Source organism: Lepisosteus platostomus, chromosome 11 (assembly GCF_059453375.1).
Source record: "Lepisosteus platostomus isolate fLepPlt1 chromosome 11, fLepPlt1.hap1, whole genome shotgun sequence".
NCBI lineage: Eukaryota > Metazoa > Chordata > Actinopteri > Semionotiformes > Lepisosteidae > Lepisosteus > Lepisosteus platostomus.
The window spans coordinates 8,384,727-8,403,671 of NC_142621.1; the positions used below are offsets into that span (position 1 = coordinate 8,384,727).

The 18,945-nt window shown below is 41.8% G+C and overlaps 2 protein-coding genes across 3 annotated transcripts in view; one reads left to right on the forward strand and one right to left on the reverse strand.

The window, feature by feature from the left end:
• Nucleotides 1-11,887, forward strand: part of hmcn1 (hemicentin 1) — a 112,421-nt gene extending 100,534 nt beyond the window's left edge. The window contains exons 89-107 of one of the 2 annotated variants that reach the window (XM_088598237.1): nucleotides 120-290; nucleotides 960-1,130; nucleotides 1,683-1,853; nucleotides 2,498-2,668; nucleotides 2,915-3,085; nucleotides 3,245-3,394; nucleotides 3,687-3,824; nucleotides 4,210-4,331; nucleotides 4,442-4,679; nucleotides 5,146-5,208; nucleotides 5,464-5,583; nucleotides 5,738-5,872; nucleotides 5,979-6,092; nucleotides 6,474-6,599; nucleotides 6,873-7,001; nucleotides 7,813-8,160; nucleotides 9,056-9,175; nucleotides 9,544-9,670; nucleotides 10,151-11,887. In XM_088598237.1, the coding sequence (XP_088454363.1) occupies nucleotides 120-290; nucleotides 960-1,130; nucleotides 1,683-1,853; nucleotides 2,498-2,668; nucleotides 2,915-3,085; nucleotides 3,245-3,394; nucleotides 3,687-3,824; nucleotides 4,210-4,331; nucleotides 4,442-4,679; nucleotides 5,146-5,208; nucleotides 5,464-5,583; nucleotides 5,738-5,872; nucleotides 5,979-6,092; nucleotides 6,474-6,599; nucleotides 6,873-7,001; nucleotides 7,813-8,160; nucleotides 9,056-9,175; nucleotides 9,544-9,670; nucleotides 10,151-10,517 (3,152 nt within the window). In that variant the 3' untranslated portion in view covers nucleotides 10,518-11,887. The remainder of the gene's footprint in view (nucleotides 1-119; nucleotides 291-959; nucleotides 1,131-1,682; nucleotides 1,854-2,497; nucleotides 2,669-2,914; nucleotides 3,086-3,244; nucleotides 3,395-3,686; nucleotides 3,825-4,209; nucleotides 4,332-4,441; nucleotides 4,680-5,145; nucleotides 5,209-5,463; nucleotides 5,584-5,737; nucleotides 5,873-5,978; nucleotides 6,093-6,473; nucleotides 6,600-6,872; nucleotides 7,002-7,812; nucleotides 8,161-9,055; nucleotides 9,176-9,543; nucleotides 9,671-10,150) is intronic. The other variant, XM_088598238.1, reaches the window with a different exon arrangement.
• A 185-nt stretch (nucleotides 11,888-12,072) lies between these two features.
• On the reverse strand, nucleotides 12,073-16,984 carry arpc5b (actin related protein 2/3 complex, subunit 5B). The gene is made up of 4 exons (XM_088598239.1): nucleotides 16,680-16,984; nucleotides 14,920-14,991; nucleotides 14,295-14,471; nucleotides 12,073-14,103 (listed from the first exon to the last, which is right to left on the reverse strand). Exons 1-4 carry the CDS (start codon nucleotides 16,818-16,820, stop codon nucleotides 14,041-14,043), a joined length of 453 nt encoding a protein of 150 aa, XP_088454365.1. The 5' UTR covers nucleotides 16,821-16,984; the 3' UTR covers nucleotides 12,073-14,040.
• Between the last annotated feature and the right edge of the window lie 1,961 nt (nucleotides 16,985-18,945).

The following is an 18,945-nucleotide window of genomic DNA, read 5'->3' on the forward strand; positions in this document are numbered from 1 at the left end:
GTGTATGCATAGTGTTGAATGACTGATATACAGAAAATAACAGTACAGTAGCATAAAAGAGTCATCTTTCCTTTGTCGCTGTGACGTGACGCCTGGCTTCGGATGGCTTTGTTTCGCAGTGGACGGGGGCTGGTCTGAGTGGACTGCCTGGGAGGAGTGCTCTCGTTCCTGTGGCCAGGGGAACAGGACCAGGGTGCGCACCTGCAGCAACCCCCCAGCCCAGCACGGGGGCCGGCCCTGTGAAGGCAGGGCAGTGGAGGCCGTCGTGTGCAGCATCAGACCTTGCCCTGGTAACTACGCGCTCCCCTGCATCATCATCCTTTGAGCATTGTAGGGTAGCAAGAAGTCACTTATTCTGTATGGCTCGTGCATATGTATTTAATACACAGAGAATGCCATATACATGACAATAGTATTTTTGACAACACATATCTCCACCTTCTAGTTGCTCTGAAATACCTAATACTCTCTCTGCAGTTATTATTTACATCAGTCTTCCTCAGCATGTACAGATCATACAAATCAAATCCTATAGAGTCAAGGAGGAGTAGCTCCTTGCTCATTTTTGTGTAAGTTTATTGACATAAAATTCTGTGATGCCATCTATATGTTTTCTAACCACTTTATCCAATGCAAGCAACAACAGGTACAAGGTACACCCTATACTGCAAGCTACGCAATCAGAGAGTACACACAGACACAAACATGCACACACTCACACCAGGTCCGGCTTTCCCAATTAAACTACCAGTACTCTTTGGACTCTGGGAAGAAACAGGAGCACCCAGAGGGCACCCCCATGAACACAGGGAGAGCATACAAACTCCATGCTGATAGCAGCCCAGGAATTGAACTCAGGACCCTAGCGGTAACCACATGCTAACAACTGCACCATTGTGCCTCTCTATTACTTGATACAGTAACATGGAAATTAGCCAGTTTTATATCATATATTCCAGTTGCTGGCAACTGGGGGTCCTGGCTGCCTTGGAGTCCATGCAGTGAAACATGTGACAAAGGGACCCAGACCAGGATCCGGCTGTGCAATAACCCCCCTCCCTCTTTTGATGGGCCACACTGTGAGGGTCCAGACACACAGACTCAGGTGTGCAAGGAGAGGCACTGTCCAGGTGAGAGAGTCTACACCTAAGTTATCTTTCCACAGTATTATCATATGAGAAAGCTGTTTTTTTTTTACTTTCATTCACTGCTGAGAAATCACTAAAATGCAGAAAATCAAAGTGCAAACCATATTGTTCTGGTCATGTGTGCAGTTCTCAAAATCAAATGGTGCATGTACTTTTTATCATTTATAATAATGCTGCCTAATTAATATAATTCATGGATGATGGTAGAAGAGTCTTACAGAAAGGTGACAGAATTCTTTTAACATTTTTAGGCTTGTTTGCTTTATTGCATTTTCTGCTGTGTACCAATGTATCCTTCAACTAAATCTGCAAGGGCCAAAAAATCTTATTTCAGATATTTTTCAGCAGCCCTGACAGATTTTTTCCCCTTGTGAGCCATCAGGTTCAAATTCTAAGTGGTTTATTATAGTTTAAGCCTTTGAACAGAGAGTCATTCTGACAGGATGAGATTCACACTGACCTTTGCTGTGGATGAGCCACCGGAATTCAGTTTGAAAACGGAAAGTAATGCTCGTCTCTCCCATTCTTCCACAGTGGATGGAAAGTGGAGTTCCTGGGTGAGCTGGGCAGCGTGCAGCGTGTCATGCGGTGGAGGGACGCGTCAGAGAACTCGGTCGTGCTCCAATCCCGCCCCTCAGTACGGGGGGCGACAGTGCGAAGGCAACAATGTCCACATCGACTTCTGCAACAGTGAACTCTGCCCCAGTGAGTCTCATCCTTTTTAGAAACTAAATGGATCCATCTCGGCCACCGCAAATATTATTTTTCCGCTCTCTGTCTTCGCCCAGGTTAGATTGTCACAGATCTTTAGTCAATCAGCTGAAGCGGAGCATAGCAGAGTCAGGGTTTCCCCTAGCACTCAATCACGCTCAGCTGCAGTTACCATTCTCCTCTTCTACTTTACATGCAGGCAAGACTTTGTTAACATATCAAAGGCACATACAAGGCACAAGACAATTACAGAAGTCTGTCAAACACAAACAAACAGGAAAAGAATATTGCATTTGGCATCCAGGTGAGTGCTGCACCTAGTGAGTGGTGGTGGAGGGGAGTCCCCATTACCCGTAAAGCGCTTTGATTGGAGTGTCCAGAAAAGCGCTATATAAGTGAAAGAAATTCTAATTAGTGTCCTCCAATCTGTTTTTCTTTCTGATCTAACACACGGGCGTGAAAAATCACAGGCTTTAGCTGAAGAAACGCAGTTTTCTTAGGCGTGCAAACAGACATCATCTCCCACGAATAGTCACAGTCCTGACCTTTCCCAAGAGTTCGTCTCACCCAGTCTTCCACAAAGTTTTTGGTATTTGAACTGCACTGTATTTCTAGTAACAGTGAGCCCTGTCTTGCAGTCCACGGCAGCTGGGGCCCATGGAGCAGCTGGGGCAGCTGCAGCCGGACGTGTAATGGTGGCCAAATGCGCAGGTACAGGACATGTGACAATCCCAGGCCTGCCAACGGGGGTCGAGCCTGCGCAGGAGCGGACACACAGATCCAGAGGTGTAATACGGGCGTCTGTCCTGGTGAGTCCCGGACCTCACTCTGCCATGAATCACCTTTTTAAATCAAGGAATGCTTCAGGAATTCCTTCACTTGCAAGTACTGTACTTAACACCACGTTCTCCAAAGAGAAAATACGCGAGGCGTCTTCAGCCCCTGCTGTACCATATTCACTGGGCATGCTGCAATCTAGTTACATCTTAGGATCTTAAGATACAGTCTGGAAATAGGAAAGAAAGTGTGATCATGGTCCCTTATGTGGTTCACAGTGGATGGAAACTGGGGTCCCTGGCAGGACTGGGGTGAGTGCTCATCATCCTGTGGTGGGGGGGAACGGACACGAATTCGGCTCTGCAACAACCCCCCGCCTACCAACGAGGGCCGCTCCTGCCCAGGGGACTCTTCTCACGTATCGAGGTGTAACACCCAACCGTGCCCAGGTAGGCAGGCTATCTGTATTCTACTGATGGTTTGGAGAAACCAGGTGACAGGTGTAGAAGTAGATCATTGTGTAATGAAATGGTCAGATGAAGCTGTTTTGTAGAGGGCAGGTGAGCTTTACTCCGTGTTGGCACTAGCTACAGAATTCTTGGTTCCAGGTGGGCCTCACCGCGCCAGGGGAAGTCTGATTGGGAACATCAATGACATTGAGTTTGGAATTGCGATCCTTAATGCCACAATCACCAATAGCGAAGAGTCTAACGGCAAAGTGATACAGGCCACAATCACTAATGTTCCCAGAAGTCTTGGTAAGTGAAACATATGCTTTTGCTTCTAGCATCTAGGATCTTGCATGATCTAGGAAGTTAAGTGCAGTACAGTAGGTGGAAGTCGGTTATATAAAAGCAGTGCATGAATGGCTAGTATTTCAAGAAAAGGTCCTTGAATGTTTTTTAACCAGTTATTAAAGTTATGAGTCCTAGTAATACCATCTGACTGCCATTCCAAAGCACCATTAATAACTGCAGCTGCACCACAAAGAGACTTCCTTAAGGCTCGCTGCATTGCCCTTGCTAAGTTCTTGCTGTTGTTTGGAACCAGGCCCCGCTATGAGAAAACTCATCTCCATCCTGAACCCCATCTACTGGACCACAGCTCAGGAGCTAGGGGAGGCGGTGAACGGACATAGTCTCACGGCGGGAGTTTTCCGACGAGAGACGCAGGTGGAGTTTGCAACAGGTGTGGAAAGTCTGGATTGCATGGGAATTAGGGAAGGAGAAATCCATCCTACCAAAAGTGCACTGAAATACAAATGTCCACTTTTTAAGAACCTTTGTGGCGTTTCATCCACTGAGAATTTGGAATTTTGACTTCATTTGTCAGTGTCACACCTAGAGAGGTTCCATGAGAAAAAGAAATATTTAAAAGCCTGCAATGAATTTAGCAATTGTGACTGTCCAGCATACTATCCCCAAATAGCTTCTGAGATGTTGACTTTCAATAGCCCTATCCGAAGTTAAAACCTGACAGCACATTTCATAACTTGGTAATATGGTCAAAGAACTCAAATAACAAATAGGTTCTTAATATCTATATTTTGTTGATTTTTGGTTTTGTGAACCAGGTGAAATTTTGAGAATGACTCATGTTGCCCGTGGATTGGACCCAGATGGTGCCTTGCTACTGGACATTGTGGTGAATGGATACATCTTACAGCTGCCTTCCAACTCGGAAATTAATGTCAAGGTACGTTTCTTTTTTTTTCAGTAGATTGTTTAAAAATTAGAACTACATTGAATTATTACTCTTCATCCTCATGCACTGCTGTCTGTTCTGCCATTGTGATGTGTTTCTAGGACTATACTGAAGACTACATTCAGACAGGCCCAGGGCAGTTGTATGCCCTGTCCACACGGATGTTCACCGTTGACAAAGTGAGCGTACCGTACTCATGGAATCATACCATCACGTACGAGACTTCTAGAGGCAGGATGCCTTTCCTTGTGGAGACTCTCCATGCTTCCTCCATCAACGCTCACTACCACCCTCTAGAGGAGACTCTGGAGTACAAGATCCACGCCACCATTACCAAAGGTGTCTACTTTCTCACAGCCTTCGCCACAGCAATTCTTTAGCACAAGGCATCACCATCAATTTAATTCTTCTGTTTTCCAAATATAATTAGAGAAATAAAATACATTTCCATACATTGACTGAAGAAACAAGACGCTTTAAGAATATTAAAGGGGAACTGCAACGCTATTTTCATACTTTGTGTTTAGAAAAAATCAGCACTTCACATTGCAATTCATAGGAACGCAAGTTTGCGACAACTTGGCGACCTACAGTACTTCTACAAAGTTCATGATTTCGTCCTTAAATCAAAATTTGTATTTTTTTCTATAACATCAATTAATTTATTTTGTTACTGAGATTTAATAGCCAGTCTGAGGAACATTTTGCGGCGTGCAAACATGATTTTATTATGATGATGTAAAGTCAACATCGTAGAATACTTAAGGGGTCCTTCTTCAGACTAGTCACATTGTTCTTTTTATAGGTGACCGAAGCAACCAGTGTCCTAATGGCTTTCACTTGGACCCTGCTGGTCGCTATTGTGCAGGTAATTCATCTTGAGAAGACAATTATTCTTTAACTCGGAGATCACACAATAGAATTTCTTCCTATTGCAATTTAGAGGTGTGCCACAGATTTACTGACTGTCGCTGAACTGTACAACTAACAACATATTATATTGAGTTTTTGAATTACTTGACAGAGATCTACAATATAGACACATCCGAGTTTTTTGTGTTAAATAACAGTGTGGACAATGAGGTTGCTTCCTAATAACGTTTTGTGTGTCTCCCCGGAACAGATGAGGATGAGTGTTCTGCTCATAACCCCTGCTCTCATACTTGTCACAATGCCATGGGGACATACTACTGCTCCTGCCCTCGCGGCCTCACGATCTCTGCAGACGGGAGGACATGTCAAGGTACTTCAAAACCCCTTCCACTCATAGAGTGAGAAAGAAATTTGAATGCCCTGCCTGCCAGAGTTGCTCAGTACAATAACTGACCTCTCTCCTCTTAGTACCCAGTACTGTTTGACATTGGGCGTTGTGGATTGATGATGCTGTTTGGTTTCAGATATTGATGAGTGTGCTCTGGGAGCGCATTCGTGCCATGTGGGCCAGGACTGTGAGAACACCATTGGCTTGTATCGCTGTGTCGTGCGCTGCGGACATGGCTTTCGCAGGACTGCAGATGGGCTAAGCTGTCAGGGTAACTGGTTTGGCTTATTTTCATCTAAAACTTCCTGCATTGCATCTCTTTTCCTCAGTGATTCTTCCCCCCCCCCAAATGAAACATGGCACAAATTCTCTTTCAGACATCAACGAATGCCAGGAATCGAACCCGTGTAACCAGCACTGTTTGAACACTATTGGCAGTTTCCGGTGCACTTGTGAGCCTGGGTACCAGCTGAGATACAGGAGATGTGTTGGTATGTGACAAGCTTCTCTGTAAATGAGCAGCGTTGTCTCTGTAGGTCTCCAGTTTTAACTTGAGATGTGAGGCAGTCTATCTGTTGTCCGTGTCTGTGTGTGACTTGTGAAATTGCTAAATTAGTTATAAAAAAAAAAGATGAGAAGAAACGAAAAATAATAAAGACACCTCCAAAGTATATTTCAAAAACTGGCTGTACTGTATTAATAGATAAAAAAATATATTACTATCCTACATTTCATGGGTTTTTAACAATGTACAAACCCTTGCTTGTTTTCTGAGTGTAAAAGAAAGTTTCTGTTCTTTCATGAGTTGATTGAGAGGCCTACTGAACATGTTCTTTGGCTGAGGTACTTGTATGTACTGTGTCTATCCTCAGACATCAATGAGTGCCGACAGAGAGTCTGTCGAGCAGACCAGCAGTGTAAGAACACCAGAGGAGGATACAGCTGCATTGATCTGTGCCCTACCGGCATGATGAAAGGTGTAAATGGAAGCTGTGTTGGTGAGTTTTTAACACAAAAACCAAGCTAATTGTATTTAATTGGGCAGAATTCTGTCCAGTTTTTTATTGTATATACAGTATATTTATTCCAGGTTTTGTAGCTGCAGAAAAAGCCCAAGTTACTGAAGTGACTGAATTAATTAATAGCTAATATTACACTCTAATAGATTTTTATAATATCAAATTAATCTGTGCTTGTTGAGCATTGTAAAGACGGTGTTTAGAAAGATGCATGGGCTTTGCATTCAGAAGTCTTTTTGGTCTAATCCGCAGATATTGATGAATGCAGAGATGGGACACACCAGTGCCGGTATAACCAGGTCTGTGAGAACACTCATGGCAGCTATCACTGTACCTGCCCGCGTGGCTATCGATCTCAAGGGGTGGGCAGGCTTTGTCTCGGTATGTACTAGTCTCCCTGCTGCTGCCCTGCCACTGCATGTACACCTTCATGCTTTCCCTTCTGCATTGAAATCACATGCCCTCCCCCTTGTCCTGTGTGAGTCCATCCACCTTCAGACCCCTGCTTGGCATCTGTGCTTCTCCAGCTTGACTTCTCAGTCAGCCTTGGAAGACAGATTACCGTCACGTTTCAAAATAATGAAATTGAGCTGTTGCCTTTTCGGAGCCACGTGAATCCCTCTTTACCATTAATATCAGCTGAAGGAACTGCAATCGACTTCTAATCTTTGATAACCTACATCTCTCAAAGAACCATTTGTGGAAGAAATGCAAACATATCCGCTAACACGTTTTACTAAACCTGGTATTCTACTAAATCAAGTAAGGAATATCATTTATATCATATCATACATGGCTAAGTGGCTTGGCTTGTAATGAAAAATGTGTTTTCCCACGTTGCTGTGTTGCTTTTGTTTGGCTTTTCCTTTAGAGGCAGTGTCCAGATTTGTCGCTTTTACCACTGCTTATTTCTACCACTGATTCCCTGCTATCATTTTTAAGTGGGGATCTTTTCAGGCTTATAAAATTATTATATTTTAATATATATGACAAAATGGCACTGCCATATCATCATTTCCAATCACTCCACACTCCTGGCCTCTCCTCTGCCTCTTTTTTGCTTTAGACTCAGTTTAAACTCCAAAATGGGCGTCTCTGTCGGTGGGTCTGCTGTGTTCCACTGACTGACCCCCTCCACTTTTCTTTGTCTTTTGTTTTTCTCACCATTTCATGGAACTTGTGGCTTGGGCAGATATTAATGAATGCAAAAGGGTGCCGACACCCTGTGCCCACCAGTGCCTCAACACTCCTGGCAGCTTCAAGTGCCTCTGTCCTCCTGGACGACAGTTACTAGGCGATGGGAAGTCTTGTGCTGGCCTGGAGAAGCTGCCCAGTTATGACAGCTATTCTTTTGGCTATAGACCAGCCCAGTCCTCAGCTGTTGGAAACTACTACCAGCGACAATATCACAGCCTGGCTTCCCAGACATATAATTCCTATTCAAGCTCTAGCAACGTTAGAACACCTTTCCTCCGATCACGCAGGGACACTAAAGAGACTTGTCCCGATGGCTTTAAAGCAAGGAATGGCCGATGCATAGGTAATTATCAGCCAAAATCAGGGTTTTGCCAAGTGCAATGGGTATTGGACAAATCTGGCTTTCTAAATTGTAATTTTGTGTGGTGAGACCTAGCACACAAAACATAGCCTTAGCTCCATACACCAGCTTATGGCCTTTAATTAAAACCTGCATGTGTAATTTGTTCAAAATTGACCCCCGATTGTTCAACCAGATCTTTTTCTTTTCTTTCATCTGAGAGCTAGTGATCAACATTACTGCAGTTCGCTGTTAAATCTGTACAAAGACATGTGCAGATTCATTTTTTGTTTATGCCTAAATTGAGGAAAACAAATAAATGTGGTATTATAATATGCAAGTAAGTTACTGTTGTTGTCCAATGGTCGAGTGGTAAGGAGTGCTGAGCAAACACATTTGTGCATTCTGATCGCAGTATCCACATTTCTAAAAAGAAGAAACAATATTTAGTTTTCTTCTAGAAAAATACGGGTTTGCTCTATTGTCTGAAAATGTACAAGCCCTTACTAGTATTTAGTTGTTAAACGTTTAGTTTTTAAAATAATCTACATTTGAAAATCCATTGGAAATCAAAAGCCTTTCCAAAAAAGCTTTATATTTTAACCCTTAAAAAGTAGGTCTTTGTTTAATCCAAAATATGACCACCAGAAAATGGACTAAACAGATAGTAACATTGATATAAAACCTCTCTAGAAAAATCTAAAAATATAATATGTAAAAATATAGCCCCTTCATAATTGCCTGTGTTGCATATAATTGCATTTGTGAATGAGGCAACATCTGATATCTTTTGTAAAATCCAGAATCTTATAATTACAAGTCCGGAAAGTCTTAAAATTATGAACCCTCTGTCCGTTTTGGGATTCCTAACTGCTGATTTTATTTCCATCATACTTAGATATCAATGAATGTGAAAACAAAGATACTTGTCAGCATGAATGTATGAACACTCAAGGGGGTCATAAGTGCCTGTGTCCCAGTGGGTATCGACTTATGGCCAATGGGAAAACCTGTCAAGGTGAGACTGAACCTTACCAGCCCTAACACTTTTCACAGACTTCACAGTAAAATTTGTCTGATCTATCACAGAGCAATAAAGGTTACAAACGAGTAGACGCCATTTGGCCCATTTTGGTTGCAAGTTGTTCATTATAATTAATTATTGCTAGTAGTAATGAAGCACCTTACTCAGCTGTTTCTTGAAAGACATCAGGGTATCAGTTTTAACTGAATTTCTTCCAGAATCCCCCACATTTTTTTTATTAAAAAGTGCCTCCTGTTCTGTTTTAAGTGCACCTTTGTGTAGTTTTACAAGAAGCATAGTGGTTTAAAAATGCACATGAGAAACAAGAGGCCCTCTTTTACGTCTCTCTTGCTTGTTTCTAGATATTGATGAATGTCTCGAGCAGAACATTCAGTGTGGAGCCAACAGAATGTGCTTTAACATGAGAGGGAGTTACCAGTGCATAGACACACCCTGTCCGCCAAACTACCAGAGGGATCCAGTCACAGGGTAGGTCATTTTTGGGTTCACTTAATATAAAAAAAGCCCAAAATGTGAGGTAAAATAGGGCTGCACACAAAATTTAGTACGTCAAAAAAGTACGTCAGTTCACATGACAGAATTATTGTTCATATTGTTGTTGAAGGAAGTAACTTTAAAATAACTGTGATGAACAAAACCGCAGAGCTAAATGCAGATGTTCCCTCCCCTAGACCACAGATGTGTATATTTATGCTTTGCCAAGATTAGAAGATGCATGGTCAAAAATTCAGTTTTCGGGATTGCGCTCCAATGTTTATTTGGTAGCCTAACTGATAAGATGAGAAAAATGAATAGCTCATTGCGTGGGAGCCTCAGAATTCTTGGAATATCTCAGAAGACATTGCCCTTCCGTGCTTAGATCTTTTTTCATCAGTTACGTAGATTAAATTCTTTGAGTACTTTTCTAATGAAACCCCCCTGCCTCTTTATCAACCCTCTGTGCTCTAGGTTTTGCCTCAAGAACTGTCCACTGAACGACCTGGAATGCACTCTAAGTCCATATGCACTGGAGTACAAGCTGCTGTCACTGCCATTTGGAATTGCAGCAAACCAAGACTTGATCCGACTAGTTGCCTACACTCAGGATGGCGTTGTGCATCCCAGGACTACCTTCTTGGTGGTAGATGAGGATGCTACCCTCCCCTTTGCCATCCGGGATGAGAACCTGAAGGGCGTCGTGTTCACTGTCCGCCCACTGCGTGAGCCCCACACCTATAGGATGAAGGTTCGAGCCTTGTCTTACAGTGTAGATGGAGGGATTGAGTATCAGACTACTTTTATTGTGTACATTGCAGTGTCTGCATATCCATACTAGAGCACTTTAAGTGGGATGAGGTATGATACAGCCAGGGGAAAGGCATACCACTGGAAAACTAAGACTTTGTACACACAAGGCAACCTGATCTGGAAAACATCTATCCATGAGACAGCAGGACTTTGGAATGGTCATTGCATCGTGTCACAGGGTATGTGTGTTTACAATGAAAGGTATTTTAATAATGGAACTGATAGGGAAAGCATAGTTCCGCAATGTGTATTTCTGTTTCAGCTGTCTACAGTATTATACTAGTATTTCCACCCTGGCATTATAAAGGCAATGAAACATTTGCACACTGCTAATACTTTTGTCCCGCCACTGTCGTGTTCTTGCACAGAGGGAATCGGCCAGTACTTGCCTCGATCTGAAAGCACCCTTTCAGGTAAAACAAAGTAATGACTGCAAGAACTGGCAGTTATGTAGCAGTTATGTATTGAACAGCGCTTTAAAAATGTAGACGTCCCCCTTCTGACAGGCCTCTACTGATCACATTTATTAAAATATTCTGCACTTCTCCATTACTATCAAGACATAAAATCTTTGAAATTCTGAAATCGTAGACATGCAGAAAAAAATGGAAACGTTGCAGTACCCTGTTAAATAAGAAAAAAAACTGGTCTGAGGGCCCTTTAAGTTCTTCAGCAGAAGTTCAAGATGTCATGGTGGAGTTTCCATTTAAGAGAAGGAGCCCCGTGGATGCCTGAGTGGCTCATCCAGCGCTCACTCCAAGCACAGGTTGAACTCAGTATTAAAGATGCTGCAGCTTCAGGCCTGGACAACGTTCCTGATTGTTAGTGACTGGAATTCCCCAAGAAGCAATGCACAACTGATCCGCTCCATTGGTGGCAAGGGTGGGATTAGTCCTCCACATCCCACTTGACACCAAGCAAAACGGCTAGCCCTGCGACTTCACCCTTCTTCCTGCAGTGACAACACTAGGGGGACACATCTCTACTACAAACAACACTGAACCTCCTACTACACTGGTGCAGAGCCTGGGCAGGGGTTGGAGAGGACCTTGTCTACACTTCTTCATTCTTCCCCCATGGGTACAATGGCTGTAGCTGTGAGCCAAGGTGTAAATGGGACTAGTATAAAACACAATAATTGACAACTGTAAATTAAAAAAGACAGTGGTCAGAACGGCTGTACAGAAAAGTAGCTGCTTGATGGACAACATTGATAACATCCAGTACTACCGGTCAACGTTCTATTGGATCAGCAGCTTTTCAGGTTTATTTAGCTCAGTTACCAAGATGTATTCTATTTTTCTGATTTGTATATACATTTTTTTTTACAGTAACCTGACAATCACATAAAATAAAGATTTCCACCCCATCAATTAAATATTTTCAATACTAATGAAAGCTGTGATTAATTCACAATGCAGTTTAATACATCTGACTTATTAAAAAAAAAACTTTTTACTTGAGGCTACACTGAGACTAAATGCATTTTTTTATTGATCCTGTGTCAAGAGATCACATCTTTAAGAGGTGGGAAGTTCAACTAATGAAAACAAAAGTATCAGGTAACAAGAGAAAAAAACATGTTGCAATTATATATTTGTTTTATTGTATCACAAAAGCACATACATAAAAAAGGAATATTTAATAAGGCAGTCTGTAAACCAGTTATGAAGATATATTTGCACTTGGTCACAAACAAGAGCAACCAACATTACTGTAACTAAACCTCATTATGATCCGTTTGGTTTCATTGGTTTGTAAATAACATTCTATAAAACAATCTTAAAAAATCCTGTGAAATATTTTTTTCTGGGAATTTTACATTAAGGTATGATTATCTCAAACTATGATACAGAACATAACTAGTAAAGAGCCCATGGATTCACAGCTAAACCCCTGTTTTCATATATTCATTAGTCTTAAGTGCTTGGCTAGACGTCTAAGCTAATTAACCCATTATAAAACTGATAACATCAAACAAACAGTATCAGTCTTAAAACAGCAATTGAATTTGTAAAATAAAGTCTGGGAATCACCTTTTTCACCATAAAAGTAGAACCCTAACAGTTGGCATGATTACAATTTATTGCACTGTTCTATTCTAGATGTCCTTTTGAGGCAAATCATGTACAAAACACACCGATTTATCAGAAAAACATGAAGAACGAAGAACTTGCTATAGTCCAATTTACTAGAGGAATTTTGGTCCAAAAGAATCTTGAGAGTTTTAAAGATGTGTTGCAGTACATTTGCTTTTGGCTAATATACATCAAGTACGGGAATACTGAATTTACAAAACACTTCATGTACATTTCATTTGAACTGAAGGGGGTTTGACCAGTCAGTTTACAGAACTGTAAAATCAGCTGTTGTGACACTCAACATTATTTAAATAGACTTTAAAAATGCTTGAATATCTAGATGAAAAAGAATGCCTTTGTTCTGACGTAATAAAACATTTGATAGCAGGCTGACGCAATACTTAAATTGTTACTTTACAATATCACCTATACTGAAGAGATTGGGATCATAGGGCACAGAAAGCGTAGTAGCTAAACATGAAAAAGTAAAAAAGCAAAGCAGGTAACTCATTAAAGATGTTTGGAAAAAAAAAAGATGAAAAACAATTCTCATTCTCATTAGGGTGACACATTTTTCAGATAGGGTAGGGAAAGGAAAGAATGATAAGCCAGATGCAGGTGAGTGTTTAATTTTTGTCATCCACAAGATCACAGCATTTCAAAGAACTATTGTGCAAAATCTGGCCTACTCTCATATGATCTAAGAATTTCTAAAATCAGTCAGTGGTAATTGGTTTATTTGTTCTTAGAGTAATCCCTTTTTAAGGCAATACCAATAGATTTTGCAACAACAATTAACAACTAATTTCTTTGACAGCCTGTGAATTAAGATGTATACATGTGTGACTTCTCTGTCGCAGTGAGAGTTGCTTTTTTCAGGCATAGGAAGGGTTACTCTGTGGCAGAACTGATACTACAGCTTACACTGTATCTGAAGCTTTGACTCACACCCCTGACAGTGGAATGGCTAAGCAAAATATTAACAGACTTCCTAGGAAATGCAAATGTAATCCTCATTTGATAGCCAGTCTGCTATTAAGAAAAAATCCAACACCATCAAAGGAAGCTTGATATTTTTTTTTAACAATTCCTGAGATGTGGAAGCAGCCTTTCAGTTTACGCAAGATACACTAAACCAAAACAAACGAATCTCACTGAAATGTTAGCCGACTGACCGATATTCAGTTTTAAAAACAGGTACAATGTGATTTTCATACACAATGCAGCGCAGTCCTCATATAAAAGGCATTCGGGCAGTCAGCGAATGACAGCGGTGCGCGGGCCGTAATACAAAGCAGACGTCATGGTCTCAGCTGCCATGTTGACGAGTAAAAGAATGGAAAAGACATTAAGCACGCAAAGATTAAAGAAGAACCAAAAGGAAGGAGTACTCCACAGTGCCCTGTGAAACAACTCTTGGTTTTTGTACCAGCAAATCCCTCTGTAAAGCAGAGCTGTCCCGAGTCTCCATTAAACGGTTTTCCTGGCAGTTAACACTCGAACAATGGAGCCCACACCACCAGCAGATAAAGCCTAGAACAGAAACAGGGAAATCTTAAGGTCAAGCTAACCTTTGGGAGTTAATACCGAAATCCAACCGGCTTTTCAGTTGAACCCCACAAGTACTTGTTAAACCTGTTGTTGTGAAAGAATTCATCATAAAGAGTTTCCGGAAAACGGATGTTCGGAACCAGAGGGAAACAGGTGAGACAACAGGTACTAACCTTTTCGTGCCACTGCAGCAACACCGCGCTGCTGTTTTCTGAGGGATTCTCAAAGCCCTTGTAGATGTACTTCATGAGGAGATCCACTCCATTCTTATCCAAGGACTGGACGGCTTTCTCTATGTCGCCGCTCTTGAACGCGCTCAGCACTTTAAGAACCAGGCCTTCCGCCCGATCCTGGAGACAACAGAATTAGGGATGAGACTGCAACACTACCTCAGCCACAACGCCAACATGAACAAACACTGACCGCACACAGAGAGGCGATTTATTCATGACAAACTCATTTGATATAAAGTGCACGAGTGCCAAAACAAAATCGAACTGGGAAATGGGAGCCATTTTTGGTAAGAAAAATACCAGTTTTGATAAAACCTAGGCAACTTGGTAAGAAACTGTAGTTATATTAGTGTTGGCAACCTTTTCTCTTAACTAGTTTCAATAACCTGACTAGGAATTTTCAAACAGAACATTATTGTCCCTTATTCTCTTATGCTTTAAAAGTTAAACTAATGGGCCTTCTCAAAGCAAATACAAGCAAAATACTTTCATGATCAAATTCTCAGGTCATAATGGTCAGGTCAGGGCATAATAACAAGAGGAGCCGCAAAAAATAAGAACTTGCCTTGACATTTTGGTTCTTTGTGTTGATTGGTGGGTTTTTAAGGACAGCTTGTAGGGCCCCCATCAGATTCCCTGTGCAGAAGGATGTGAAGGAAAAAATGCATGCACACAGCAGCAATACAATATCCCACCCTTAAAGATGTATAATATTTCCTAATGACAAATGTAAAAAAAACAATTACACACGTTTTACTGTTAACGCATCCAATAGAATTGTATATTACTCAGTTGTCATTTTCGTTACTGTGTTACGTTAAACTAGGTGCGTGGAAAATATCTTTTTCAACGACAAACATTTTTTATTTATTTTTTCCCTGTTGGAAAGGAAAATAAAGGAGGAGGAGACTGTGAATACATTAATATGTGGAATGCACGCTTCTATGGTGTTCATTCAATTACTGTTGGCTTTACTTTCTGTAAAGACTAGGCCTCAGCTACACTTTTGCAAATCATAACTGAAGCGCAGAAACAGGAACTAGTGTGGTAGAGAAATTACTGACATATATGGCATTAACACAACTTCCCATCGTGACGTATCAGTATCGCTATAGCTACTGGGACAATTCTTATAAACCTGGCGATAACATTATTTAGTGTACTTAATGCCGCATCTTCTAAATTGGGCAATAATTTCTCGTGTTTTTTTTTCTTGAGAGAAAGTCACACTGCGCTGCTCCCTGGAATGCAAGAATAAAATACCTTCAGCACAGACAAGCCCAGACATACTAAATTGCAGTGCTGTGCACAGGAGTAAACCTCTTTTGTGCTGCAATAGCTATGTACAGCAAATTGTACAACTCACTTCTCAATCAACTGCTGAAATATTTAATTCTATTCCAAAAATGGGGGCAACTGTACAGGGTTTATTTTATCACTCATATTCACCACCTTCCAAAATGATCACTGAGGCATTTTTCGCTTCTTCAAAACCCGTACAAAACGATCCCTAATGAAATAATATCTGACCATGTCAAGAAGCTGTGAGCTCGCTTTCACCAAACTTCTAATTAGTGGTGAAAGAGATTGTAATGACAAAGATACAGGTCTGAAGCCAGCCCATTCTGAAATTACAGACAGGTAAAGCAACTGTGTAATGATAAATACCGATGTACAGATCTCTACATTCGCATACCGCGTAAATGATTAAACTGCATTTACAAGACTCCCGTGTATCAGCAAACTACAGCCATATGAAGAAGAGACAAGAAAGTGTTATGTATCGGCTTGCGTGCACAGACCTCGCCCTCGGGGAAATTTCACATTGTGCAAAAATTAAATTATTATTAAATATGGGCCATTTCTGCTGATAGACTCAAGTGGCAGTCAAGGTTATACTAACGTCGTTGAAACAATACAATGTAAATGCAAATACGATTCTCGCTTTGAAACGGCTAAACCACGACTTGCGTGCCATTCATTCCCCAATTTGGTTTGAAAGTCGTACTTTGCTTTCCGTTATTTCTACATCATCCCCCGCTTCCTACAGCTTTTTGCTCTGTTGTGCAGAACGTACCAGATAGGACACCTCAGCAATACGGTGCCAAAACACAAGTAGAAAAAGAACGTAAAGTTCACAATGACTAACTCCCACCACACCCATGAAATTGCAAATCGGTGTGAGCTGCAGACAACTGACGGTGCACCGATCAAATCATTCCTAACTTCACAGCATGATTAAAACAGAAATTTACATCTGTAACCCGTGCAGCCAATCTGATTATATTTACAGTAAAAAAAAATAAAACCCTTTTTTAAAGGATATTGTCTAATTAAAGAGTCCACTTCCCCTTCGTCGGGACCCAGCTGGTTCTCTCCACCATCCTCCTCGTCTACAAACTTGTTCTCGTCGTACTCGTCCACATCTACCTTCCTGAAACGGTCGGACACGGTGTTTTTCGACATGGCGACTTGCGCTTCTTTGCAAAGTCTCAACTATCCTTCCACCCGCAGTGAAAACGCCGCACTAGCGTGAACGACAAACCCGGCCTTCAGCTGGTCTGATTTGGAGGAATCCTCACGGAGCTCCTGCTTCCTTCCTCTCAGTCAGCCACCCATTCACTTCCGCAATGCGGCGCCCTCTGCAGTCCTCTTAGGGAAGTGCACCACAGTACCTGAAACCGCTCAGAAGGTACAGTAGCAGCCAGTATCCCTCAAGCACGGAAGGCTGATTCCTAACTGATGATAAGTTTACAGGTTTTCCCGTCATTGCAAAGAGGTGTGAGCCTGGCCAGTACCTGGATGGAAGACCTCTTGGGAAAGCTAAGATTGCTCCTGGAAAAGGTGTTAGTGGGGCCAGTAAGGAGTGGTTACCCTGCGGTCTGTGTGAGTCCTATTATCCCAGTATAGCGATGGGGACACTGTATTGGTTATTAAAAATCCCAGGGTGCTTTCAAAAAGCTTTTCCCCCCTTCCTCAACCATGGCTTCCTAATAATCCCCATCTATGAACCCGGTCCTTTATTCTGTTTCCTCCTCACTTGCTGGTGTGTGGTGAGCTTACTGGAGCACTAATGCTGCTGTCACGTCAGGTGGGGCTACACATTGGTGGTGGTGGAGGGGATCCCCATTATCTGTGAAGTGCTTTGAGCGGAGTGTCCACAGAAGCACTGTATAAGTGGAAAGAATTATTATTATTTTAAATCATCAGAACAAAAGACAACAGTTCAGTGGGCCTCCAGGACTGGTGAACTGCTGTTTTAGGGTCGGTTTGCCCAACCCCTGGAAGTATAGAATACTGCAGGATTTACAGGTCTGTTTAAATTGGCAGCACTGTAGTACCTGGGAACTGCTCCAATTAAGATAATAGTTCAATTGTGTTAAACCGATCTTGAATGAAATCCCAGAGTAGTTGCTCTCAATTCAGGCAAATTATAAATCTTACTGCCAGGATTCCCAATTCTGGTTGTGAAGGCCCAAACACCTGCTGGTTTTCACCCCAGCTGAGCTTAAGCCTTCCTGGATCTAAGAAACTGGTTGATTGGAACATATTTGTTTTTAACGAAAGAGCTTGGGATTTGATTAGGAAGTGCAATCGTTAAAAGGCTACCTCCAGTAGGTCGGACATCTGAATACAGTCACATCAAATTAATCCTTGTTATTAAAATTCAATGGTGTAACTGACAACTCGTCTTGAACAAAAACCGGCAGGTACTGTATATGGGTCTCTAGGATCTGGTTAGAGAATTCCATTACATATTCCACACATAAATACTAATATATGTGTTTTTCTAATAAGTTCCACTTGGTGTAGCTGTTGCTTAATAATACACGGACGCTTTAAAACTGCGCTATCTTTAAGGAAGTCATTTGACCTGAATCTGAACTTTATATGTATGTTGTCTGCTCACTTGTTGCATGCAATTATTTTAATTCACACTCTAGAGCAGATTTACTGGTGCTCTACAGGAACAAAACTGTAAAAAAAATTAAAAGTGCTCGCATAGAGTGAAACAAATTGTACTCTGACAATAAGATAGTAGCCTAACCCCCAGAAGGTTTTATGAGTTAACATTGAATCGTCATACACTTGGAACAATCTCATTTTGACCACAGAAGCAAATAAAAGTGGGTAACCAAGGGAAATATTGGGGTAAAACCCACTGAAGCAAAGCAGGTGCGAGTCTGGCCAGTAACTGAATGGAAGGCCTACTGGGAAACCTGAGCTTGCAGCTGGAAGAGGTGTTAGTGGGGCCAGCAGGGAGTCTCACCCTGGGGTCTGCGTGGGTCCTAATGCCCCTGTAGTGATATTGTAAAAAAGGCACTCTCCTTCAGATGAGACATAAAACTATATCTTGACTCCCGGTAGTCATTAAAAGTCCTAGTATGCTTATTCAAAAGAGTAGGGGTGTTATCCCAGGCATCCTGGCCAAATTTCCCTGGCCTTTGCCAAATCATGGCCACCTAATAATCCCCATCTATGAATTGTGAATCAATTCACTACTCTGCTCTCCTCCCTAATGATAGCTGATGTATGGAGTGAACTGGTGTACACTGGCTGCCATCGCATCATCCAGGTGGGGGCTACACAT

Coding starts and splice junctions, on each gene's coding strand:
- arpc5b (XM_088598239.1), bottom strand. CDS start 16,820: ATGTCGAAAAACACCGTGTCCGACCGTTTCAGGAAGGTAGATGTGGAC. Junction 14,992..16,679: donor TGGACTCTTTAATTAGACAA/TATCCTTTAAAA, acceptor TCCTTCTGCACA/GGGAATCTGATGGGGGCCCT. Junction 14,472..14,919: donor CAAAGAACCAAAATGTCAAG/GCAAGTTCTTAT, acceptor TGTTGTCTCCAG/GATCGGGCGGAAGGCCTGGT.